This window comes from Carettochelys insculpta, chromosome 11 (assembly GCF_033958435.1).
Source record: "Carettochelys insculpta isolate YL-2023 chromosome 11, ASM3395843v1, whole genome shotgun sequence".
In the NCBI taxonomy this organism is placed as follows: Eukaryota; Metazoa; Chordata; order Testudines; family Carettochelyidae; genus Carettochelys; species Carettochelys insculpta.
The window spans coordinates 30,289,362-30,316,390 of record NC_134147.1 but is presented as its reverse complement, the minus strand read 5'-3'; the positions used below and the strand labels follow the sequence as shown (position 1 = coordinate 30,316,390).

The 27,029-nt window shown below is 41.7% G+C and overlaps 1 protein-coding gene across 1 annotated transcript in view; it reads right to left on the bottom strand.

Moving 5' to 3' along the window:
* The window catches only part of C11H3orf20 (chromosome 11 C3orf20 homolog), a 48,945-nt gene extending 24,780 nt beyond the window's left edge, over positions 1–24,165 (bottom strand). Inside the window, exons 1-11 of the mRNA XM_075005781.1 lie at positions 23,736–24,165; positions 22,827–22,937; positions 21,965–22,087; positions 20,715–20,817; positions 17,653–17,844; positions 13,733–13,885; positions 11,262–11,382; positions 9,426–9,557; positions 5,518–5,641; positions 3,333–3,591; positions 1,594–1,906 (exon numbers count right to left, since the gene is read on the bottom strand). Coding sequence (XP_074861882.1) covers positions 1,594–1,906; positions 3,333–3,591; positions 5,518–5,641; positions 9,426–9,557; positions 11,262–11,382; positions 13,733–13,885; positions 17,653–17,844; positions 20,715–20,817; positions 21,965–22,087; positions 22,827–22,937; positions 23,736–24,165 — 2,061 coding nt within the window. The remainder of the gene's footprint in view (positions 1–1,593; positions 1,907–3,332; positions 3,592–5,517; positions 5,642–9,425; positions 9,558–11,261; positions 11,383–13,732; positions 13,886–17,652; positions 17,845–20,714; positions 20,818–21,964; positions 22,088–22,826; positions 22,938–23,735) is intronic.
* Positions 24,166–27,029: the final 2,864 nt, after the last annotated feature.

Below are 27,029 nucleotides of genomic sequence, written 5' to 3'. Positions count from 1 at the left end.
AACTCTACTACTTGACAGGGGTTACTACAATATTTGATCTGTGAAGATTTAGAGAGAAATGAGTTGCTGCACTGCATTTGTTGGAGAAGAAGCAGTTGACATCTGTGTTTTTAAGGCTTTTCTACTGCTTGTATTTCACCACAGTATCAGAGCGCCTTCCATATAAAATCACTAGCAACAATCAAAATCCTTACTGGCATTTATTCCTTTCAATGTTGCGGGACGGTTTGGTTTTTTTTTTGGTCGGGTGTCAAAATTTAGTAGTACACTGTTACGAAATTACAGGATAATTATTCTGCCACATTTGGGGTCAAATACAAGGTTGTTTAGGATCAGACCCTTGAAGCACTGGCACAAAAGATGTATCATTTAGGTAGACATAGTGGTATGCAAAATGTTCTTGATTGGATTATTTATTTCTTCTCACTGAATATGACACTTTGCCAGATAAAGTACAGCATGCTGGGAGCTGCAGACTTGACACAGAGTCATAGACATATTGGACTGTGACCTCTCCTGTCAGCACATCTGGCATGCTGGCCAGCATTTAATAACTTTAAATCATAGAGCTGTGTATAAAAATGAGAGGAAGTACAATTGTCAAATCCTTGAGTACGTGCTGGCTCTGAGCTCTGACACTGGTATACCACTTCACTGCCACTATCAAGTGAAACTTGCTTGGCTTCATTATTATGACTTTCAACATAAAGTGTTAACTTGGGAATTAATCTAATACTCTCTTTTGAGCAGAACCTATCTTCTTAATGTGTATACTACAGATGTAGCACCATTCTCAATATTTGAATGGGACTGAAGACACTGATGTACTGCTTGAATTTCTCTCTTTAATGGTTGTTTTACATATAGCCATATAATTGCACATGCAGCTGTTTCTGAGATAGCAATAGTGACCCCCTAGTGAGATTAAGATAATTGCACTTGCCGTTGTCTCTACTAGAATAGAAGTATACACTGGTTGCTAATTTGCAAAATGTGGGTGCAGCCATTATGCAGATTTATATTTTAATAGCAGTAGTCAGAAGGAAATCTTGTGTTGGTTGGGCATCGCTTCTGTTTGGTCTATGCTGTTATTGCATCAGTGACATTCTATAGCAAAAAGCCCCATGTTTACCATTTCAAGGAGAAAAATGATAAAGTAGTTTAGGGATCAATTTTATAACTTAACAGTGACTTAATGTGCATGGAGACTCACCTTTTCCCATACATCACTAATAACGGTTCCCCCACCCAACTCTAGACCCATGTTGGAGCACATTAGTGGACACCAGGAGAAAATTTGAATGGTTTGCTGCTGTGTGTTATATCTGCTCCATGAAAAGTTCTTCCAACTCAAATTCATACATTCCAAGCCCAGAAGAGAGCATTCTATCATCTCTGACTTCTGCATGTCACAGACCATAGATACTTCCCTCTGCCCCCCAATAACCCCCAAGACTGCCAATCCAACACCATTCATTAGAGGCACTCACTCTGAATTTTATGTTTCTTGAAAAGCACTAGGCAGCCACTTTTGCTGTAGGTCACTGGCATGCATTTCCTGTCCTGCAATACTTAACTCAAACCACAATTTACCTGAACACAAGGGGATGGGCGGCCTTGCTGTTTTTCCATGTATAGACTCTGTAAGATCCATTCCAAGAAGGGAGAATAGCAAGGGTTTTGGGATGACAGGACGCAGATCACCAGGATCTGATCAGACTTTCTGGGGGCTGAGATAAACTTGTCAAACTCCAAGTCGGTAACAAATGGAATTTTCACGATGCATTTGCAACCCAGACCAGCATCCTGCTTTGACAGCAACCTCCGGAGCACAACTGGGCAGTCAGCAATAGAGGATGCCCAGGTTCTAGTATGGTGTTCACATGCAGTGGAAAGAGTTTGAACTCTAGAAGGCATATGAAGTTTAGTTTAGAGAGATACATATCCAAGTACATAATATACAGGAGATATTTATTGTCTCAGAGGGGTAGCTGTATTAGTCTTTAGCCTCACAAAAAACAAGTCGTCCTGTAGCACCTTAAAGGCTAACAGTTTTATTTATTAGGTAATGAGCTTTCATGGGTAAGACCCACTTCATTAGATTTGGAGCAGATAAGAAGAAGCCAGGTTCTTCCCCACCCCCACCCACTATATTAACCCTGGATTCTTCTTATCTGCTCCACATCTGACAATGTGGATCTTACCCATGAAAGTTCATTACCTAATAAATAAAATTGTTAGTCTTTAAGGTGCTACAAGATGGCTTGTTTTTTAGTAGATATTTATGTAATCACTGTAATCCAAGAAAGTAATGAAATACAGGCCATTTTATTATAATGATTTAAGGCAGAGGCTCTAGAATGTTGAAGACATGGAAATCTAATCCTTTAAAAAGTCAAGTCTGGGCTTGTATGTAAAAAAGAGATGGTTTTTAACAACACACACACACAAAAACTAACTTTTAATTGAACCTCCCAAATTTTGCAGAATGCTTTCAACCTGCAGCTAGACCCTGATTTTGCAACATGGGGCCATTTGAACTTAAAAAGTATCATAATCAAACATCAAAGGAGTGTGATCTTTTAAAAGGCAGAAGATGCAAAACATCTCTTGCACTAACAGTTGTGTTCATTCAGGAATGTGTGACAGAGGACAAGTGCCCTCAACAGGTGCAGACAACCCCTGGGAAACTAATACTAGGGCATCAGGGCAGATTGAGCTGGTTCACTCTGGCTTCATCCTACACTCTTTGAAGTTCCCTTAGCCCCACTGATACAGGATCAGGGCCTATAACAGAAGTCTTAGGATGGTCCTTCATCAGGTCTTTGAGAACCTAAATTTATTTTGCAGCAATATTCAATCTCTAATGCTTATGGTGGAGATATTCTGAGTCAACAAATGGGGCAACCGTTATTAATACTTTCTATGTGATGTGATGATAAAACTCTCTTCAGCTGTTCTGTGTCTGAAGGTTTATAGTGATTTGGGGGATTTCATCTTCCCCCTGAGGAAGAAATTTACTAAGTAGCTAAGAACATGAGGAGAAACTGCAGGAGGAATAGAGGAGCAGGTTGAAAAATAAGGTAAGATAATGCTGTTATATTATGTGAAAGGCCAACTCCTCAGCTAGTGTGTGACAGCAGAGTTCTATGGAATCTCTTAGAGCTATGCTGATGAACACCAACTAAGGATCTAGTTCTTAGAATCCAGTTTAATCCTTCCAGCTGCCTTCTTACCTCATTTACCACACTACTTTTTCCCGAGAACCCAAAATTTCAGGGACACATTGTCCCCTAGCTGAGCAGAAAGAGTGCATGAATGCCCAGGCAAACCTTGATGCTGGCTTTGGTTGAGTCACTGTGTGCAAGTGACTGCAAGGTTTCCTTTGATCCACAGGTCCGCTAGAAGGCTTGAGAGGAATCCTTTGATCAGTAGACCTGCTAGGAGGTTTTTGAGGCCTTTTTGGTTCTAACGCTATTGGAACATGTGCTTCTTTCACTCTTGTAGCCCAGGCCTGAGGTGATGGTTGTGTCCTTTTGCATTTGACATGCTTTGCTCCTTGTAAGATTGGATATTCTATAGGAATTATACCTGCCAAACAAAAAAACCCCAGCACTTAAGAATGCGCTTGTTAGAGAATTTTCTTTGGCTCAAGTTGAAGGTCTGGTTTGGGCTTTCGGTCTGAAAGCCTTAAGAATTTTATACCTATGGAATTCTGTGCAACTACAGTAACCGTTTACCTATTGACCTATGAAAGCTAAGGAGCCCTAGTAGCACTATGCCTGTACTTTTTTCTGGCAGGTCCTGGCTGAATATAGTGGATGCTGTCAATTAATTTTTTATTAGTTCACTCTGTTCTGAGTTCCATGATAGTTTGACGAAGAGAAAATGGGATGTATTCACTTGGGACTGTGAGGAAAATTGAACAAAGTCCCCAAAGGTGAATGGGGTATTGAGTAACTTGTTGACTAGTAATCATCCCAAGTATATGTAGGTATTTTGGAGTTGCTCAGAAAATCTGAATAAAGCCATACAGTAAACCCTTGAGATACGTGCATTCGACATGCGTATATCTCACATTAACATGATTGGAGGGAGACCCCAGAAGTTCCAGCCAGAGGCAGCCACTGCACACAGGCGAGGAGCGGGGAGATCCCCGTGTCAAAAGGGAACAGAGCTGGCACAGCCAGCTCTTCCCCTGAGTGCCATCACTTGGAGGGGGGGGGGTCAAGAGGGTTGGGGGGCCCCTTATTAACATGGATCTCCCTGTTCACAAGAGACTCCCTGACCCTGCCCTCTGGTGATGGCATTCAGGGGAAGAGCTGGCTCCACCAGCCAGCAGCCTTTTAACAGGGGCACCCTGTTAACAAGGGGCTCCCCCTCACCCCTGCGATGGCACTGAGGGCACCCCAGGCCAGCTGTGATCTTTCTTCAGAGGGGGATCGCCTCCTTGGCTTCCTGCAGCGGCAGCTGCTTTGGCTGAGCTGGCTCACAGCCAGCCAGCCAGCAGTCTTTTAACACAGGGATCCCTGTTAACAATGGACCCCAGTGGATGCCCCAGTGACGGCATCCCATGGCAGAGCTGGCTGAGCAAAGTGCTCTGCCAACTCTCTTCCTGCTTCACAGGAGGACCCCTGCTCCCGACTGTGGTGGCTCCACCCCCTTGCCCTCTCGACTTGGGTGAATTTTGAGTTATGCCTGGTTTTCCAGGAATGTAAATCTTACGCCAATCGAGCATCTGCTGTACAAGAGAGGTGGACTATTTGGTCTTCTAGTTCATCCTCTTTAAATCAGCAATTCAACAAATTCATTGATATTTCAGTATTAAATGACAAAGTATTTTAATAAAAGTAACTTCAGCTTTAGTGCTATGTGAAATTTTTGGATGAAAAAAATCATTCTTTGAAAAATTTGGGGTCTGTTCAATGTATTCATAAATTCAAGTCAAATTTGAATCATAGTTAAAGTTAAAACATTTTGATACATTCTGAAACCTTTAGTTTTGCAACATTTTGATTAGAAATTTAACAGATTAAAAAAAGAATAAAAATAATCAAAACAAAGCAAAAATACTGGGGAAAAATCTTTTCAGTTCAAACAAAACATTCCATCTGATCCAAAACGAGACTTTTTTCAGGTTTTCTGTGTCAAAATAAAAATAAAAAACAAAAACAACAAAGCCCACCCAAAACATCTCCATTGTGGTCAACCCAAGATGCTGTTTTTCTGAATTATTTTTGGCTCAACTACTGAACCCAGAAATCAATTATTTGCTCAGCTCTATTCAGTACCCATATTGTTCTTTCCCTTTAATTCATGCCTTTGAGCCCATCTGTTTCAGAAAGCCTTTCTGTAATTCTCAGTCAGAGCCTCTCTAGTACTTTGACCTTGCACCATCATCCTTGCATTAATTTGTCTTGGAACTAAAGTGCAAGTCCCTTGGGGGAAACAGCATGCCTTATTTTAGATAGGTACAAGACTGATCACTTTTTTGGCACTCAGCAAAAAATACTATACCTGACGCTATCAAAATGGCATTTATAAACTGTTTCACTGTTTTCTGAAATCGTTTCTTAATTTCTTCCAGGGCTCTCTCCAGTTGTTGTTCCTTCTCCTCACTGTCACTTACTTTTGCACATATCTTTAAAGAGTGAAAGGAGATGGCCAATCATTTTTAATATTAGAATCAAGTTTCTAGCAGTGTAAACTTGGATACTATGACTGAGACACAGCTGGAACAGCGCTCTTAGGGTATGTCTATACAGCAAAGTTATTTCAGAATAATGGCTGCATTGTCATCGACACCATCTTTCAGATGGATAGTCAAGACAGAGTTCTTTTGAGTATCTTGAGGGGAGTAAAAGATCTCTCAGTACAGGGTACATGAAAAATAGAAAAGGGTAAGTTGGGCATTCAGCCAAAATTTTCTGTCTTACTAAAACAGCTTTTGATGTAAGGTGCTATATTTATATGGCTCTTTTTAACTTATGGCATCCCCAAGCTATTTAGAATTTAGTTACACAGGAAATGCAGTCATATCTGCTATAAAACACATTAGTCTAAAAACATTCAACAGTATCACATGACAAGGTAAGTCAGGAAGCACCGAAGAATAACATCTCTAATTAAAACTGAAGGGGGAGTTTAGGAAGGCAAAGTAGAATAGGACTGAGTGCCATTTTGGGAGGATGAGGTAGAGGTGGCTGCAACCACACTGTACCAGGATGCTGTTTTGCTCTTCCTCACATTCCCCTGACTATCAGGGAGTGAGGAGAAAGTACACAGCTTGCATGGATTCCTCTCACTCCCAACTGGTGAGGGGAGGGGACAGAGGAGTAAGTGATGCAAGCTGTGTACTTCCCCTTGCTCCCTGATAGTGAGGGGAAGGGGAAGAAGAAAGAGCACTCAGTTTGCTAGTATGCATGGCTACAGCCCCCTGACCCTCCTAAAATGACACCCTTGCTGAGCGATCCAGGCTAATAAACCTGTTGATTTTACTTCTCATCTGAAAGATGATGACCTCAGAAACCCAGAAGAGAGTCATGCAGAAATTGGAACCGAAGTCTCTGCTTGGGACACACAATAGTTTGGTGCTTGTTGGTGATGGTGGACTATGATCTACTGAAGGTCAGACTAGCTGACTTTTGGTCCCTTCTGGCCTTAAATAGTATGACCTACAGCAGAAGAGCCCTATACTGATTCAGAACTGACCTGAGAAAAATGTTTCCACTTAATGCAAACTCTCCTTGACAATAGTGAGAATATATATTTTAAATATTTAATAGACATTAATATAGTCCAGTGAAACTTGCATTTTTCAGACATGGAGAGCAACACATTTTGAAACCCACCCAGAATGTCCTGCATCTACTTATATGTGATTTAAACCGGCCAGATCCTTACTTAGTGGGAACTGAATTTAGTGGAGCGATGTTAATTTCCTGGAGGTCTGACATATTCTCACATACAAGAAAAATGCAGGTAGTATTCCACAACAAATATAAAGTTCTAAAAGGACTGTGAAATCAGTCCCAAAATTTAGACAAGATTTTACAAATCCATCACCACTACAAAATGCTTCCAATATTTTACCCACACTTAATTCAGCGACGGTATTTATTTTTCCATCAAATAAACACTCCCCTGCAGTCCTGGCTTTTCAGCAGCAAAAACATGAAAATGAAGTTGACAATGAACAGTAAAGTCACTGAGAGGGAAACACAACAAGTAAGGGAAAGATTTAAAAAGTAAATAGGATTTCAAACATTCTTTCAGCTTAAATTGTCCAAGATGTAAGCAGCAAGTAAAGATACACATTTATTTGCCACATACTGTTTGGTTTTTGAAGTTGACAGATTTCCTGTCTGTATGATGAATAAACCTTTTTATTTTATCTGTCTTCTAAAACTGAAAACAGTAAAAACAAAAATACCAGCTGGGACAATGATGAATTCTAAATATAAAAAGTCTGGTCCAATTAACACCAAATGGTGGATAAATATGTCTTTCAGGAAGCCTATGAAGGCAGCCCTTCAGCTAATAAAGCATTTTAATTGAAAGACTGTCTTTCTATAAAAGTGTATTCACAATATAAATATTTAGGGAAGAAACTGGGAATGATTCTTAATAGAGAGGGTTGTCTTTAGGGCAGGTTTCAGTGTAGTTCCTAGGGGCTCCTTTTCAAAAGGTCAATAGGAGCTTTGGGAAGCAATTTGGAAACATCCAGTCTTAAAATGGAGTTTAAGGGCATATTGTTTATCTGCTTTTCTTAAATGTAATGTTGGCTTTTGCTGATAAGTCAAAACCTGGATAAAAGCATCTGCAAGCAAAACAGCACTGTGCTGTAATGCCTGGGACTCAAGGTGCAATTTACTCCAGCACACAAGCCCCATACAAGGTTTTATTCCTGCTGACTATCTACTTACGTATAATAAATGCTAACAGACCCTTAACACAGGATTTCAAGTGCATAAGGGTTGGCACAAACCCCCTTGTCTTGAGGTAAATGTTACCCCTAGTACACAGAAAGAGTGGGTGAAGCATAGCCTACAATTTAGCTACCCCCCTCAGATCAGGCAAGTAGGCTGGACATTGAAAGAAGACAGCACTTTGATGTGAAGTCTAGCATTTGTATATTAAAGCCAGTGGGAAATACTACAGATTAGTCGTAGTAGTGGTTGTGTTATAGTCATACCCACAGTGCAGCTGGCACCTTCCATAACATCCCTGCCTGAAGAGCTCACAGTTTAAGAATAATGAATGCAAAGGATGTCTGAGTCTCTGGTAACACCCTGTTGTTTACAAATAGGTCATTTGTGCTTCATCCTACATTTTTTGCACACCCAAGTCCAGATCTTCATTTCTCTCCTGCAGTCCCTCCAACTGCACCTTACACCTGCTTCAGAACCACACTATAACAGGAAAGTCAGGGCAAGGAAAACCTGTGAGTGGAAGAGAACTGGTACAGTGATTCCATTCCAGGACTGGGCAGCCTTTGGCTGCAAGCCACATGTGGCTTGTCAGGGTAAGCTATGGGCAGGCTGCTAGACAGGTTGTTTAACTTGTGTCCACAGGTACAGCCACCTGCAGCTTCCGTTGGCTTCAGTTCACTGTTCCCAGCTAAGACGAGCTGCAGGCTACTGTACCTGCGGACCCAAGATGAACAGCCTGATGGATGGGCCACCAATAACTTACCTTGATAAGTTGCATGTGGCCTGCAGACCAAAGCTTGTCCACCCTGCTCTATATCCATCCTCCTCACAATCCCTATGTAGAAGACAGTGAGGTCAGGGAAAGATGCTGGCTAGAGTGCTCCTGTGCTCCAGCCAACACTAGCTGCAAGAACAACCCTGAGGGGTATTGTTGTAGTTAACCACAACTCAGTGTGGCCATGAGGCATCAGATACTAGGTCAGTCACTGGATCAGGGGGCGGGAAAGATTAGCAAAAAGTTATGGTGCTCCTTAGTTGTAGCAGGTGCAGCACCAGTACAGTCTGAGAATTCATTTGGAATTTGGGGTGTATAAGCAATATAGGATCAGGTCCTAGACTGAATCATTTCTGCTTCTGGTTCAGTTCAAAATCAAGAAATGCAAAAATCACATGCAAGATGGTAATTCAAAACATTAACTGAATCTGTTTAAAACTAGAGTGGACACCACTGAAAACTTAACATCTGCCTCTCCAGTCCCCCTCAATGACTATGGTGTCATCCTATTCAAGTTTCATGTTTGCTTCACATTTAGGATCTGCCCTTAATTTCTTTCACTAGTAGATAGGGTTTGAGCAGGTGAGTGAAAACAGCAATATTTTAGCCATATTTCACATAATATGATAGCTAATGAATTTAAAACTGGTTAGCAATTAGTGGGGGAACCATCAGCCATCCTGCCTGATGCAATTTATATTTACCTTGCTGTTGCTTACCTGTTTATGAGCTTTGGGGGGGTGTGCACACACAGCTCTTGACAAAGACATATTGATGGTCTCATTTGAACAGGAAAAGGTAAGAGTAACGGCATTTTGACCAAGTACCTTCAATTTTAGCTGTTCGTTTATCTGAGGAAGACAATGGAGAGGGTAAATTATACCTTTGTTTTTATGGTACTATTTTCCTGACACATGCTACTCCAGGAAATTTGTACCTCTCTCCATCTGACAGATTCCCAGGCCTGTGAAACTCATCTAACGCGTTTTGCCAGGCCTTATGCTTCCTTGGAGCAAAACTGAGTTCATTTACTGATCAAAGACATTGATGGTCTCATTTGAACAGGAAAAAGATGACTAGATTGAAAACATGCATAAATTCAAATAATTTTAATGGGAAAAATCTCTCTCTTGTCAAAAACTAGGACTAATGGGAAAAGCTGGGGAAGGAAGGGAAGTATGAGACATTCCTGGAAGTTAAATTCTGTGAATTACAGCCGCACGTGGTTGTGATTTGCAACATTTGGTTGCTTCATTCAGACCAGAAGTTGAGGATGTTCAAAACAACATCTCATGGTCAGCAGTATTCCAGGATACTCTCAAACAGAAACAATTTAGTAGCGTGGGGTGATTAATTCTCGGAAGTGTCAGCTACATTTGCTTCAGTGAGCATAATCCAGCAAAGTTTCTGGTTCACAATTTTTTCAGTCCATTCAGCCTGCACTGAGTTGACTTAAAACATAAAACAATTCAGCTGTAATTTCTAGAGCCACCTAAAGCTGTGTCTACACATGCCTCCTCTTTTCAGAGGGGGCATGTTAATAAGGCAGGTAGGAAGACGCTAATGAGGCGCTGATATGAATATGGATAATGGCAGCTGCGCACTATTTGGTTTTGGAAAGCAGGGGCTTTCAAAGTTGAGAGGAGGTTCCTTTCGAAAGGCCCCCATCTACATGGGCAGCATGCATTCTGAAAGCGGCACTTTTGAATCACGCAGGGCTGTCATTATGCTAGTGAGGTGCTGCATATTCATGTCAGTGCCTCATTAGCATCTTCCGAACTTCCTCATTAACATGCCCCATCTGAAATGCAGGGGAATGTGTAGACCTAGCTTAAGTGATTTGGATGCCAAGTTTCCATTAACAGTCATTAAAGCTAGGCATCCATATCACGTAGGAGGCTTTGAAAATTTCTGCCTTCATTTATGAAGGTGTCCCCAGTTTGGAGGCACCAGAGAGGCCAACAGACTTGACAGACCCCTGGGCAAATTGGGCTCCAAGAATGGGTGGAGCCTCAGGCAGAAGTGTAGAGTACAAAAGGAATGTAGGACCAGGCCCAAGATGGAATCATTTCTGCTTCTGGTGAGGGCCTCAGGGCCACCCAGAGTGCATCGTGCAGTACTCCAGCCATGGTTTAAAGGGCCCGGGTCTTTGGCCACCATAGCTGTGGTAGGGGCAGCCTGAAGCCCCAAGCCCTTTTGAATTACCAAGGCACAAGACGGCTTTCTTCCTCCAAATAATAATGCTGCAGCCCCAGCTTTTTCAAGAAGCTATAGCTGAAATTGAGATGACAATTTACATCTTTTTAAGGCCATATTAGTGCAGGTTTGATAAATTAGAAACAATTTGCCGATTAAGATTGGCGCAAAAATAGAATCCAAGGGAACTACCTCAACTACCACCACCACTTCAAACAGAAGAACCCGGTCAGGATCACAGGTGTCCTTATGCAAAACCACAGTACACAGACAGCTGTTCTGTATTCTGGGAATGTTCAGAATTATTGACTCTTATAAGACTGTGAATATTGGCACTTATCAACTGCTCAGTTTTGTACCTGAAATTCTAAAGACTGTAAAGTCTGGGTCTTCGAAGACCAACTCCACTTGTGAGTCAAATATCCATCTCTGTCCCTGACTGCTCCTCCTTCAAGATCCATCATTAATGCAAGTGAACAGCTGAGCAGGGCAGAAGGCAAAATGCTAGTTAGACTTCGTGTTGATTGGATGGAATGATGATAATAAAAAATAGTGTTGCTGGAACAATCTGGGGGGGCTGAATTACATCCCCTCCCTTACACCTTTTTTTGTGCCCCTCTGATGGGCAATCAGCTTCTGACAGCTAGTGGAGCCCACAAGGCTCCCAGGTGGCAGCACCCCCAAAACCCGTACTTACAGCATCCATGACAAGCATCCAGCACTGACAGGAGAACTCTGTACTCTTAGAGAGAATCACAACCCCCTGGGTTTCCCACGTAACAGCTTTGCTCTGTTCTGCTCCCCTCCACTTTTATACACATTACTCAGCTGTCTGATGACCTTTTCTACCTGAGTTAAGGCATGCACTGTAATTGTCAGCTACGCCCACTGGGATTATAGTCTTACATGCACCATTAATAAACACCAATGCAGTTCTGTGCAAAGTCTAAGGCTCGTGAGCATTAATTATCTGCAGATAGAACAATGGGGATGATAGTCACAAATGGTAAGTAATGGTTAAGGTTAAGATTGTGTCACGGGTGTTTTTAGTAAAAGTCAGGGGCAGATTGCAGGCAAGAAACAAAACTGCATGAAAACCCATGTCCTATCCCTGACTTTTACTAAAAATACCTTGTGGAGACAAACAGAGCACTGCCAGGGTGTGCAGCTGCTCCAGCTCTGCCAGTGCTGCTATGGTAGAGGCTGACCACTGCTGCTTTAGCTGTGGGTAGGATGACCCAACTCCAGCCACAGGTCCACAGGCTGGGTACCACTGTTCTGGCAGCCCCAGGACTGACTGCTGTTCCTATTCTGGCAGCAGCTATTCAGTGGCCATGTGACTGACCACCAGACAGCTGTTCAGGGGACTGAGAGCTGACCACCAGCCAGCTGTTTGGCAGCCCACCCCCAGAAGTAGTCCTGGAGGTCCAGGAAAATCACAGAATCCTTGGTCTTCATGACAGAATCCCACCCTTAGCAATAGGAGACACTTTTTATGTATATTTCATTATTATTAATGAACTGGATCTATTTGATTGGTGTTGAGACCTCTGGGTTGTGTTCCTTTGTTCACCGTCAACTAACTATGAAACCACACCAGCCAGTGGTCTCTCCCTGGCAGAAGAGAGGACACAGCTCTTGTGCACTGGTGAGGGGGCCCCAATGAAATCTGCTAGCGCCTGTCTCTCTGGGCTCTGGAGAACAGCTTGAGCATAGAGCAACGAAGGGTCCTGTGGCACCTTATAGACTAACAGAAAAGTTTAGAGCATGAGCTTTCGTGAGTTAACTCACTTCTTCAGATGCTAGAGACCAGCATCTGAAGAAGTGAGTTAACTCACGAAAGCTCATGCTCTAAACTTTTCTGTTAGTCTATAAGGTGCCACAGGACCCTTCGTTGCTCTACAGATCCAGACTAACACGGCTACCCCTCTGAAGCTTGAGCATAGTGAAGTGAATTTCTTGGGTGCTTGACTGTTTGCAGGATTGAGGCCTAAATGGATGAAAACCCACCCACTAAGTAATTAAAATATTCTTGCACATCTATTTTTGGACTGATATGGCAACATTGTAGTGAATGAATGCTCAGAGCAAATGATGGGAAAGGCAGAGAAGGGCCTTGAAAGAAAAGACAAACAGCATTTGTTGGATGCAATAGAGCAGGAGGTCCTGCTCCAAGTCTGGGACTGCTAGAATCTATGGTAATATAAATAGACAGACACTATAAGTTATGAAAAATCATAATCCAATTGCACTGGCAGGTCCTCATACCTTGGAAACAAAATGTTACATTTAGAAAGACTTCTGCACTGCCCCATTGCCACTGCTCGTTTGGGTGATTTGAAACCCTGGGGCTTGCAGTGCGTAAGCTCTGTGCTCTGAGATGCTTGCACTTGTAACAGAACGCCATTGCATGCACCAGGCAGCAATAGTTTTTTTTTTCCCTGTAGGTAATGCACTGGTTACAATGCTAGTTGCAAACATTTTAAGTTCCCTCATCAAATGTGCTCTTCTGTTTTGTAACTATGTTTTCTGCTTTTTTCAGTCTGTTCTTGATACATGCCACTGTATCCTTTGCTACTCCAGCTACTGTTTCCACCACCATTTACAGGTGTGCAATAAAGCACAATTTCCAGTTGTTGAGGATTCAATCAGTTACTTAAATTAACTAGATCCCCCTGGTCTGACTTTTGAAATTCTCTGAAATCCCACATTTCCCAGGATTCAATGGGAACTGCTGAACAGATCTGGAAAATGGGCCTTATTATTCCTCCTCTGCATCTCCCACTATACATATCTATCACACTACAGAAGGAGTTTAAAATCCACTCACCTGGCTTTGAAAGAATAACGCACACATGCTTGGTAGTCAGCTATAAAACATGCTAGAAGAATTAGACTTGGAGCATTATTAAAGAGAAGGGTGATCGTTTTTCCCATGCAGCACATGGGGAACTGGCAAGCAGCAATATTTCCTGTCGGATAACTTATACATGCTGTCAAGTACTCTCAACATTTACGTGTAGGAGACCTTCAGATGTGCTCTAGCCATATTGTAAGCAGCATTAATTCCAGTTCTTGCATTGGCACCTCGCATGTGCAAGACATTTTGGCTCCCAAAGGCAGCTGTATTTGCTTTGTTACCCTCTTCCACAGCATCAGGATAGCTTCATTTCCTGCAGCTCACAGTATCTAACTGTACCCTAGCAGATGCATATATTTTGTACCATAGAATAACCTATAAGTGAAAACCTCTGTTCTACAGCACTGAAACCAGCTCTATTCACGTATCCACTTGAATCAGAGTTTGATAATATTCAGGACACAGTTTGATAGCTTTGATTTTTGACTCCACCTGTAATCCAGTGATTTTAATATAAAAGAATAAGGGAATTTTTTGAATGAGCATCCAGTTTGTTAAAACATCTTTGTAATCAACAGCTTTATTGATAAACACGACCAATATACAATACTAAAATAAACAATAATTGTGGTGTTAGTAATTAGGAAACTCTGGTGCCCTTTCTCAAGTATTTCAAATTTCTAAGGACTCTGTTTACGTATAAAGAAAGGAGCTGTTTTGTTTTTATAGTTGAGGCAGATGAGAGCTGGAGAAAGATCTTTTATTACAACTATTTTCAAGGGAAAAATTGACTAAGTGATCATTTTTGCAGAAAGTTTCTGCTTTGCTTGAAAATTGTCGATTTTTGATCAGAAAACAAAAATACCTGAAAATTTTCAATCAAAAATCTACATTGTTTTGATTTTGAATGTTTTTGAATGTTCAGTGTTTTTTGCCAAAAATTTAGTGTAATGGTGGTGGTTTTTAAAAAAGTCCAAATTTTGAAATAACAGGTTTGACAAGAATAATTTTAAAACATCTTAATGAAAATTGTGTATGTTTAAAAAAATAATTTTCCAACCAGTTCTGCTACAAACTGTCACAAAGAGGCTGATATACGTACACACATCATGGTCTGTCATGGAAAGTTTGCTTTTGTTCTTTCTTGATGCTTTCCGATGTTAGCATAAGGCACTCAGCCTGAAAGGTAACTGGGTGGGTCTTTGTGTGTAGAAAAACATAAAAACAATTCCTCCATCTCAAAAAAACAAACATCTACAAAGTTACTGCCATGCTACCAATTACTTACTCCCTTTACAGAGCACCTTGGCACAGCGGCAAACACTTGATCATAGCAACAATTACTAAATTATTAGATATTGGGCTGCGTTACAAGCAGGTGAATAAAGATTGGCTGAGCACAGGGTCTGTGTCTATCTTGGGGAGCTAGTTCTTTAAGGACCCAATTCACTGACATGTTCACAACCAGCACTGCAGCAATTGATTCTATAAACCAAAGTGAGAAGCTAGAAACAGAATAAAAGAAGGAAAAATGTTGCAAGATGAGCCCTTTGTGTCTAGCAGCAACTGGACAAAGTGTGATGAATGGATTCATTTAAACTAGAGAAATTATATGAAATTTTTGACAAGGTGATTTTAAGTTCTTATTCCCAGTTCAGTCAAAAGGTTGAATAGATCACAAGCTCTTGCAAAACAACCACCAACTGAACTGCAATAGTGTGCCTTTCAAGAGAGGGAGTGGGCAGAAATTCCCTGAGATACAGTGTAAAGGAGTCAGTAGTATTTCAGACAGAGCTCTCATACCACCTTGCCTCTTAACAATCAGAGAACTCCTTCAAGAATGGGAACAGAAAGTTCCATTTATGAAAATTAAATTATTCTGGGGGGAAAAAGCTGCATTTCTCCCCATCATTCCCAACAATTTCAGGGTCTTTTGGAGATGGATGCAGTTATTAATTATGAATGAAGGCTGAATGCCAATAATTCCTGCTATGACAAGCAAAAGGTTTTTCAGTGAAGATGACTGGACTGCATTAGCATTGGGAAAACTTGCTTGGGTGGCACAAAGAATTGATCCAAAACTCGGTGTGGCTTGTGAACCTGAACTGGGATTATCTGGGGATTCGAAACAACGTGGTTACATTTCTAAAAGTACTGCAGTGCATTCTTAAATTGTTAGCGCTTTCAGGCAGGAACCATCTTTTTGTTTTATGTTTGTACAGCAGGTAGCACAATGAGTTCCTGCTCTGTGTGTAGGGCACCAAGGTACTTCTTCAGTATGAACAGCAATAACTGAAGTGACATTGAGCTTCCTGATCATCATTAAGACCAGGAGCAAAAAGGGAGAACATGTAATTAATCTCTTCCATCTATCCAAGCTAGATGTTTATACCACCACAGTCACCATGGCATCTGAGCACCAAGAGAGGATGCACTTTCTACCGGTTTGAGAGTGTACCAGATATAATAGGAAATCTCTGACTGGTAAATCTTTCAAATTAATGGACAGATGAAGTGTGACCCTTGTAAATGTCCCAAATGGGCATTTCTTGTGATCTTTCCAGTCCAGGAGAAAGCTCTAGATATCATCAGTTCCCATGAGATTCACATCACAGTTTGCCAGGCTAATGATATCTGGAGGCCTTAGGTGAGGTTTGGCTGAGTAGCTGAGCTGCTTAGTGCTTGGCAAACCAAACCTTTGAGTCTTCTGACATTTCCCCAGCCCTATCTGTTGGCAATGGTTCGTGTAAGGCCCAGATGGGTGACTGGGTTGAACCACTTGATGATTACCTGTTCTGTTCATTTCGTCTGCAGTACCTGGCATTGACCACTGCTGGAAGAGAGGCACTGGGCTAGATGGAGCATTGGTCTGACCCATTATGTCCATTTTTATGTTCAGATGGCAAAAGCAAATGACCCTATCCTATTCCCACTGACATCAATCAGCATGAGATTAGCTTCTAAATTAGAGACTTCATCCAGCAGTCAGGAGAGAACAAAAGCAAATGCTCTATAATGCATTTATAGATATTGTTTCCACTGTTTTGTTTCAAAGTGGCTTGCATAAACCTTTTGTTAGAATCTATTGGATAGCTCTGTGATCTCTTGGATCTAAACAAATGCAGTAGGTGGTGTTGGAAGGGGGAGACAATTTAATTTCAGTTGAGGAAATAGGAAAGGTTAATTTGTCATTAAATGCATACAGGAAATTAGATCAAAGCAACCTCCAGGAATGCACTGAGCTTCAAAGCATCTGGAGAACTCATCTTCTCACTGGACTATGTATATTGTCCTTGGTTATTTTATAGTACAAAATTTGTGTTGTAGGCAGGAATGCGTATGCCTGTGTCTGACTAACTCTGATCACTTTCCAGTTTGAATTTTCTCTTAGACCCATGAAAAAGCATGATTCTCCTTTCACTTGAAGGCGTTGGAAGATAGTCATCCTTACCTTCTATTTATCTTGCCACTACAGAGTCCCCCCTTTCACTCCCTTACCACAAAATATCTAACCCATGCATGAGCACTATTTTCCTATAGGATATACAAGGGGTTGATTTCTCCTTAGTATGAGCACTCAGTAACAGTCTACAATATTTTGTTCCTATTTGGACAGCAGCAGAGAACTAATCAGAAAGCCTGGTTCCCTCAGCAACCCTTAATTTGTACTGTGTACTGTACATTTTGATACTTCACTGATGCAAGGCAATGGTACAGGTACTTGTGTTGTTGCTGTGTGGTTCAGGGAGTTAGTATCAGGAGAGCCTATGATAATCTAGAGCCAGATGCTGACTGACCCAGTTCATGGCTGTGGAGAGGCACAGAAGCAGAATTTCCCTGTAAATCCTGTGATAACCATCCCTTCTCCCTTGCTTTCAATAGAAGGATACAAAATAAATGCTGTGCCATCAGGAAAGGCAAAATAGAGTTTTGATGGTTTAGGCTTGCGTTCTGTTGGCTGTGGGAACATCTGCCCATCTTTCCTAGGGGAGGTGGATGATGACCCAAGCACAGCAGCATAGTTTTGCACTATTAGGGGCTTGGTGTGGCCCTTTGCTTTCATTGCAGCCTTCTCTTCCTCTCTAAAGTGAATAGGAATAAAGGCATTTTTGTGTCTCTGAAACATCTGAAATCATGAGGACAGGGGTCAGGTCCTCAGCTGGCATAAACAGGTGTAGGTCTTTTGATTTCATTGGTTTACACCAGCTTGCGGGGCTGGCCTCTTGCGTTTATCTTATTTTATTTTGTTTTTGAGACCTTTGTCAAGGAAAGGCCCTGCTTGCTTTTCAGTTGAGAGAAAATTACTAATTTTTTTTTCCTCTCTCTGTCGCTCAGTTTTAAAGTGGGGAGTTTACTGTTTCTGAAATAGTAACAGAGAAGTAACCATATTAGGCTGTATCTTAACAAAACAACAAAGCAGTCATGTAGCACTTTAAAGACTATCAAAATAATTTATTAGGTGATGAGCTTTCATGGGGCAGACCCACTTCCTCAGATCTGGAGAGAGCGCTGTAATGCACTATCTCCAGGCCTGTTTTGATTTTCTTTTTTGACCCTCGGTCATGTAATACTGTATACATCCTGGAAATAATATTCTATTCTATTCACCACTGAGTTCATCACTTTCCATTTACTAATATGGTCATTTTCCCCTCTTTACATTTCTAATGGGCTAAGAACATCTTGTGGTCAAGAAAAATGAAATAAGAGACTTTTCTCTTAAATAGGAGCCACCACTGTACAATCCTCATTAAATTTCAACTTGGGTAATTACAGATTGTGTCACCATAAATCCCCACCACCCCGGCAGTTACAATTTCAAATGCTTCCTCTCCACTGCCACTGCTGTGGGACCAGGTTGGATATTACATTCTACTTCAGAGCTGGCTAAAAATCTCTGTGGTCTTTGAAATCTTTCAAGAGAATGGGATGAATATCGATATAGATATCAGTATATCAACTTTGACAGCATTCTTGTCTTTGAACTCAAGTCAGTCACCTGGGAGGGAATGAGGAAGGGCCTGTTGCCCTATGGCCAGTACAGATGTGCGCATAGCATTTGTTTCTATGCCAGATGAATAAACATAACTCTTAAATATGTATTTCCTTGAAACCTGAAGTTGATCAGGCAAGAGAAACAGAATCACAGAATCATAGGGCTGGAAGGGACCTCAGGAGGTCATCTAGTCCAGCCCCCTGCTTCAAGCAGGATCAACCCCCACTAAGTCATCCCAGCCAGGACCTTGTCCAGCTCGGACTTAAAAACCTTGAGGGATGGAGAATCCACCACCTCTGTAGGCAACACATTCCAATTCTTCACCACCTTCCTGGTGAAGTAGTTTTTCCTAATATCTAACCTACACCTCTCCCTCTCCAACTTTAGACCATAACTCCTTGTTCTGCCATCCGACACTACTGAGAAGAGTTTCTCACCATCCTCTTTAGCGCTCCCCTTCAGGAAGGTGAAGGCTGCTATTAAATCACCTCTAAGTCTTCTCTTCTGTAAACTAAACAAGTTCAAATCCCTCAGCCTACACTCATAGATCTTGTGCTCCAGACCCTTAATCATTTTTGTTGCCCTCCGCTGAACCTGCTCCAGTAAATCCACATCCTTTTTATACTGGGGAGCCCAAAACTGGACACAATATTCAAGATGTAGTCTCACCAGTGCCGAATAGAGGGGAATAACTACTTCTCTAGATCTGCTCGAAATGCTCCTCCTAATGCACTCTAGTATGCCATTAGCCTTCTTGGCTACAAGGGCACACTGTTTACTCCTATCCAGCCTTTCATCCACCATAATCCCTAGGTCCCTTTCCATCGTACTGCTGCTGAGCCAGTTGGTCCCCAGCCTATAACAATGCTTGGGATTCTTCCTCGCCCTGTGCAGGACTCTACACTTCTCCTTGTTGAACCACATCAGATTTCTTTTGTCCGAGTCCTCCAATTTATCCAGGTCCCTCTGGATTCTCTCTCTACCCTCAATGTATCTACCTCTCCCCCTAGTTGTGTGTCATATGCACATTTGCTGAGGGTGCAACCCAGTCCCTCATCCAGGTCATTAGTAAAGATGTTGAATAACACTGGCCCCAGAACTGAGCCTTGTGGAACTCCGCTTGAAACTGACCGCCATCCAGCTATTGAGCCATTGACCACTACTTGTTGGGCCCGACCATCAAGCCAGCTTTCTATCCATCTTATAGTCCAAGGATCCAATCCATATTTCCTTAACTTATGGACAAGAATGTTGGGGGAAACCATATCAAAAGCCTTGCTGAAGTCAAGATATATCACATCCACTGACTTCCCTATGTCCACAGAGCTTGTTACCTTGCCATAGAAACTAATCAGATTGGTCGAGCAGGATTTGCCCCTGGTGAAACCTCTCAGCCAAAATCAGTTTAGAGATATGAGCCCTCATACTTCAATGTAAACCAGACACAAACTAAGAGGGATTAGGAAGAAACTTCTCCTGTGGGTAGAGTATTCCATAATTATCCCTGATGGGGTTGCCTTTCTATCAAATCTCTATTGCTGGAGACATGTTATTGAACAAAAATTCACCAGAGATCTGATCTAGCATGGACTTTTCTGTGTTCCTGTCTCACAACCTCTCAGGGCTAGTCTCCACCATGTAGTAGATCGACACTACAGCAATTGATCCACCAACTACCAATTTATTGTGTCTGCTTAGACATGACATATGGATCTCTGAGTGCTCTCCGGTTGAGTCCAGCACTCCACCAGGACAAGAAGAGTAGCTGGAGTCGATGGAAAAGCAGTACCCATTGACCTCACCATGTGGAACATGATGTGGTGGGTATGTAGACTTCAGCTATGCAAAGCTGAAGTTGTGTATGGTAGATGGATGGAAGGGTTTAGTGTAGACAAGGCCTTAGTGCTTTTCACACCCATGCCTTAGGCTTTAGCCTTGTCCATTAGAGATGCTTACATACGTCGGCACATTTCTCTGAGCTTCTGCCTAGCTTCGGGACACGGATCATGCTGGTGGTCAAAATTTATCACCTCCTGCACAGGTTTCACTTTAGGGGAACCTGCAGAAGTAAATGTTGAGAAAAAGACTAAAAGCTGCCAGTTTTCCCAATGGTCCCTCTTGTTGTCCTGTGCAGTAGAATGGGAAGCGGAGATTACATTAGCCCTCTTTTCACCAAGGATAAGAGATACCCATCTCAAGGCTATATTAATTTCCCCCCTAAAATAATAATGAAAAGCTTGTCTCTGAATGGCCATGGTCCTCTTTTCACTTCATGCTCCATCACATCTACAAGCTACTGTAGTTAAAAACCATCTGAAAAAATGGGAATATGTTTCATATAAATATTCTCCCCTTTTTCCATCCGAAAATTTACAAGCAGTAGTAACTGTAATGAAATAAAGCAGAAATCAGTATGTGCAATACACACATGGGAACACTAGGAGCCATGCAGGGAAGGAACCTAGAACAGAAGAAAAGGAAAGAACCAAAACAGAACACAGTTCTAAATTCTGAAAGATTGTTTGCTTAGATGGGGGTGGGGGGAGGGATTGATGATCCAGGAGTTAGGGTTCTAGCTGTGAACTTGATAGTCTGGAGTACGGGGACTGCACCTGATGAAGGTTGTAAGGCCCTACTGAAATGGTATAGTAACGGGAGTCATCCAAGTATCTAGCATAGGTAGTTGAGTCAAAACTTCACCGAGGCTGCCTGGTATCTCCCATCATTTGCTGGTACAGGTTGCACCTCCCTGGTCCAGCACCCTCAGGATCTCAGAGGTCTTGACATAAGGATTTTGCTAGACCAGTGGAGGTTAATGCCCCCCCCGTCCCTGGCTGTCCCCTGGCCACCTCCTGCTGGCCCTCTAGCTGCAGCTTCCCAGTTCGCTGGCTGAAGCTCACCACTGCAACCAACGCTCTGGCCCTGGCCTTGCTGATCCCTGTGGGGCTGCCTGATGGTTGTCCTCCTGCCCCAACTCTTTGGTCCAAGAACATCCCTGGTCTTGCCATATGAGGGATGCTGTTGAACCAAAGACTGCCAGTTTTAAGGGGTGCAACTACCTGTGTAGAAGCTGCTATGAACCATGCAGATGAGGGATTCCCCACCCCTGGCCATCACAAACTCCTGTATGGCCCTTTCTTTTGGCTGAGCGTAAAGCATTTACTATTCAAGGTGGGGGTGAGAGGTTCCCTAGGAATCACACTTACCTGGGGCCTTTGGTGATTTGTTTTCCTTTGCTGCGAGTGAAAAGGAGAGGCAGGACACAGAGACTTGGTGTATTAGTTGGATGGTGGAGGAAATAGGAATAGCCTTGCAGGTGCTGTGTGGTGCTGGGATTAAGCAGAAAACAGGGTTTAGAAGTTAAAATCAACCAACCAAGAAGTTTCAAAAGCAAATAGCTAAGGAAATTAGGATAGTTGCTTGGTTGTGTCATTATTCTTGTTAGCCTGAGTCATAAACCTGGGGCTGGAGGAAGAAAGGAAACGTGTTGCTGGGGTTATAGCACTGGGCTGGGACTTGGGAGATTTTGGCTCATTTCCCCACTAGACTTTTGCATGACCTGCAGCAAGTCTCTCACTCACCCTCTCTGCCTCATCTGTAAAACGGAGGTGTAATTACTTGTTCTTCTCCATATCTTTGTCTGCCTTGTGTAGCTAGTCTGGGAGTGTTTCAGCACAGGGGCTCTCTCTTACTGTCTTTGTTCACAGCTCAGCAAAGCAGGGTTCCACACTTGGCTGGACCCCTTAATAACAATGTTTTTAGTGCAGTGAATAGTACTAAAGAGGTGGGAAGTCCGTTTATTGTGGGCAGGAGGCACTTTGAGGATTCCTGGGTTCTTTTCCTCGCTGTGCCATTAATTTCTGTCAGTTAATCTCAGTGCCCTCTCTTTATAAAATAGATACCTTCATGGAGTATTTTGAGAATTCATAAGCATGTAAAGCTTATTGGCGGTCCTTTATAAAAACACACACATTATATAGGCAAACCATTATGCTTATTTATTTTTCCATGAGAAGAATACAATTGTCTCCAAGTCTTCAAAACATGTCTACCATTTTGTATCCTCACCTCTTTTTTTGGGTGCTTGTGTCATTAATTCTGCAGCCTCTTCCTGGTTCTTGGGACACAGTAGCTGACCTGCTTCCAAAAACTTTCTAGTAGCCTCATGGGAACTACATCCTGAGGAGAAAAAAATTAAAGGTCTGTTAACACCATATTCTATCAATAACTCAGTTTCTCCTTAAGATCAAAAGGGCAGAGAGGTGTTTTTGTGCTGGCTCCTCTAGAGCTGTTAATGATGGGATTTGAAAAGTTCGATGTATCAGGTCAGTTTAACAGACTAGCACAGAGAATTTCCTCTTCATGATGCTTAGCCAGTGGGGCTTACTCACATGCTCAGGATCACCATTTTAGGCACTGAGAATGAAGATTTCTCCAGGTCAGACTGACCAGGACCTTGAAGAGGGAGATTTCACTTTCCTCTGACATGGGGGTAACAGGATGCTTGGCATGCTTACCTGGGCACACTCACCAAAACAGTTCTCTGCTTTGTTCTCCTGTGGGCTGTAAGACTTCACTCTAATTTAGGGGATTATATGCAGTGCAAGAGCAACTAGATGTGGGGAGTGGTCTGATATGCAGGAGAGCAGATTAGATTCTCTCTACTAGTCCCTCCTGGCCTTAAACTCTATTACTGACATCTGTGTAGAAAGTTACCGGAACTGCCTTGAACAGATATAGAGATAACAGGGCTCAAGGAATACATAAGGGCCTCTCCATGTTAGGATCACTGGAACACTTTCTCCAGTCATATGTCAACATGGTCAGTCGGAGCAAGGGGTTACCATAAAGGTTCTAGTAGTTTCCCAGACCAGGGGGTAGGTTCCACTAATTGGAGTGCCTGCTGTATTCTACTGGTTTGGGGGAAAAAACAAACAAACAAACCCTGAAGTAATTACATTACTTAGGTGTCCTTACCAGTAACAGAATCAATCATTGCCTTCATCTTTAGCTTGAGGAGTTCACTCAACAGGTGGACAGATCTTCGCTGGAACTTGAGGAGTATTTGTTGATTTTCTGCTGAAGGAGACATATAGCTGGGCTCTGACACTGTGCCTTTGGCAATAGATTTCCCACCTGTATGGCACTTGTAGAGAGTGCCAGATAAAGATGATTCTGTGGTGGGAACTAACTGGACAACAGGACAGTACTCTCCAGTGATGGCTTTCCTCTGTGTTGTTACAGTTAGCTCCTCCCAGGTGAACTCAAAGATGTTCTTGACCCCCCGTGGCACATGGATGTCCAGTTTATGACATAATGCAAGCATCTGGATGATTTGGGCCAGCATTTCTGGTGCTGCTACTTTAAATTGTTCATACAAGTTGGCCTCACTTCTTTTGGCACTCATATCACCCCTGTAGTGATTTCACTTGCAGGTATTTCTTTTGATGTGGTCTATGGGAAAAGAGATGATGAAACAAAATCTATCTGCCATCATAGGCCTATGCTACAGACCAGGTGACAAACAGCAATATGATCTACTGGAATAATAGTAAAAAGTGCAAGAAATGGTTACATTTGAATAATAGTTTACAATGGTATTGCCCAAGGTATTAATTGATTGTGATGGACTCTGCAAACTACTTAAACTGATGTATAAATGGAGCACTTCACCAACTATTGAATGAAGCCACCAGTATTACACCTGGCAATTGTTTAACATGCAGCAAGACCACACAGGACGTTCAAAACTGTTTTCTTGTTTCAAATATGCCCCACATCTACATGAGTTTACTATTTAAGTTAGACACATCAAAATAAGGGATGGGGATAAAGCATGGGAGAGAATGAAGGTCAGAAAAGCAAAATAAAAGATATCCATAATTAGTATATACCTATCTCATGTTGACGTTCTAAAATTAATGTGTTCAGATTTACGAACAGCAGGCCAAATATCAATATGCTAGATCTACTCTGGATTTGCTGTCTAAAAATTAATGTTTTACATATTACACGTGTCTTACATAAATCAGCTTGACTTATGTTAATAGTAACGATAACAGAATCTAACGCAATGTCCAGCTTGAAGGGAATATCCTATGCAGCTGAAAGAGCAAAGGGAATTTGTGTATATGCAAGATACAAAAATCCAGTCTTTGAATCTGTGTTTCCTGTGGTCTCAGAGGTTGTCAGCCTATAATGCTTGTCTTATACAGATGACTTCTATAGATGATTGACAACCCCTGTTCTGTATAATGAGGCTATATCAGGTTTTCTTAATTGCATGAATATTTCTTTGTCCAGTATTATGTATCTGATGCTCAAGCTGTGTCAAGTACACCAGTTTAAAGCAATAAATAGCAGTATGGTGTTTAAACTATGCAGGCAGACTCCTGACGGAATTCGAGTACGTTTCTGTGATTAAGATCCTAATGAGTCACATTGCTTAGGTCATTTAAAACTGAAATGGGCAAAGCACTGAAGTCTGGGCTGGAAGATTCACTCCTACATTGGAAGATGAATGAACAAGATGGCATACGGCTGCTGGTCTATTACACCACTCACTTCTACTTTTCTCCTTTGAAAGAATGTTAAATGTCCGACCCAGAAGGCATTTTGCAACTTTCTAGTTGCTGCATATTTATGTGGGCTCACCTTACACCTTTAGGCTAGGGTTTTCAGAGAAGCCCAATGGAATTATGTACCCAAACTCCATGGAAATTTAGCCAGAGTTAAGTGTGTGGCACCTTTAAGCATCTTTTAAACCCATCCTTCCTAGCTAATTGCAGAAGAGATTTAGGATGAGAGGTGCAGATATATAGTGCTTTCTGTTAAGAAAAATCCACCAGTGAGCTCACATACACAAGTCTGATAGCAAATGATTCAAGACAGTCAGACAAGGAAATCGGCATTGGGCCTCCAAACAGCATGGCTACGTCCACACTATAATGATCTTTTGAAAGAAGTCCTCCCAGAAGATCTCTTCTGAAAGAGTGCATCCACACACAAAAAAGCAGATCTAAAGAGTGATCTGCTCTTTTGAAAGAGAGCATCCACACAGCCCTCACTCTTCAAAAGAATGGGCTAGGGATCGAAAAATCAGGTGCCATGAGGACTGCTCTTTTGAAAAAAAGGGCCTGCGGGGTATGTACACACGTTTTCTTCCAAAAGAAGGTGCTCTTCCTGAAAACAGAATTGAACAGCACTTTCAAAAGGAGCGCTGTGTTCTTTTGATTAAATGTTGAAAGAATGCTTTTTGTGTGTAGATGATCTACTGTATATTTCAAAAGAGCCCCTTCTTTCAAAAAATATTCAGAAACAACTTGCTAGTGTAGTCATGGCCCATGTGAATTAGCATTAAGCATGTCTAAATTGTAACATAACCTTTTTCCATCATGGGTGATTTGGTCATTTGGCTACAATGACTTTAGGGCCAGCTTTAGTTTTCCTAATATTTTTTTTTAAACTCTAAATGTGCTTTTGATTCAAATTTGATCAGAACATGAATCTACTACAAATACTAAGTAAACTTTTTAGCACCTAGTTAATGAACACCAGAGATTTTATTTTTCAGAAAGTAATGAGAAAATTGAGCTTCAAAATGGGAGCCATCAGTAAATTAGAACTTTTTGCAGTAAACTACCTGGAATTTCTTACCTTGATTATTTAATATGCATCTAGCCCACAATTCTACATGGAGCCTATTCTTGATTAAAAAGAAGAGAAACAGATGCCTACTAACAAGTAATCCGAAACACAAATGTTGCTATTATAACCTGTATTAGTTGTGAAGGAGAACAGAACAGGCTATTTCCTCTAAGTTCTACATTCTAAAATGTGAACATTTGTATGTCACAATAGATCAGAATCCTAAAGTATAAACCATTTGGTACAGAGCACTGCTCACCTGCATTTCCAAACTGCTCTGGCCTAAAATTTTAAAGATGAATTTAAGAACGTGAACAATGATTTTAGGCTTCAATTAATTCTGTGAGGGAGGAATAGTTCTCCCGATATCTTGATTTACAAACTGACATGCAGTAAATTAGGGGAAAAGACAGCCTCAAAATTATACAAGGGTACAGTGTTAGTGTGGCTTAGCAGTGTGAACATAGGACTGGGAATCAGGAACTCTCAACTCCTCTTTCTTCTCTGCTAGTGGTTCTCTGGTGCCTTGATCCAGTCACTTAACCAGTCTCAATTTCTCTTCTCATAAAATGAAGACAGGAATATTTACTTCCTTATCTCTTGAAGGCATTATTTAATGTTTAT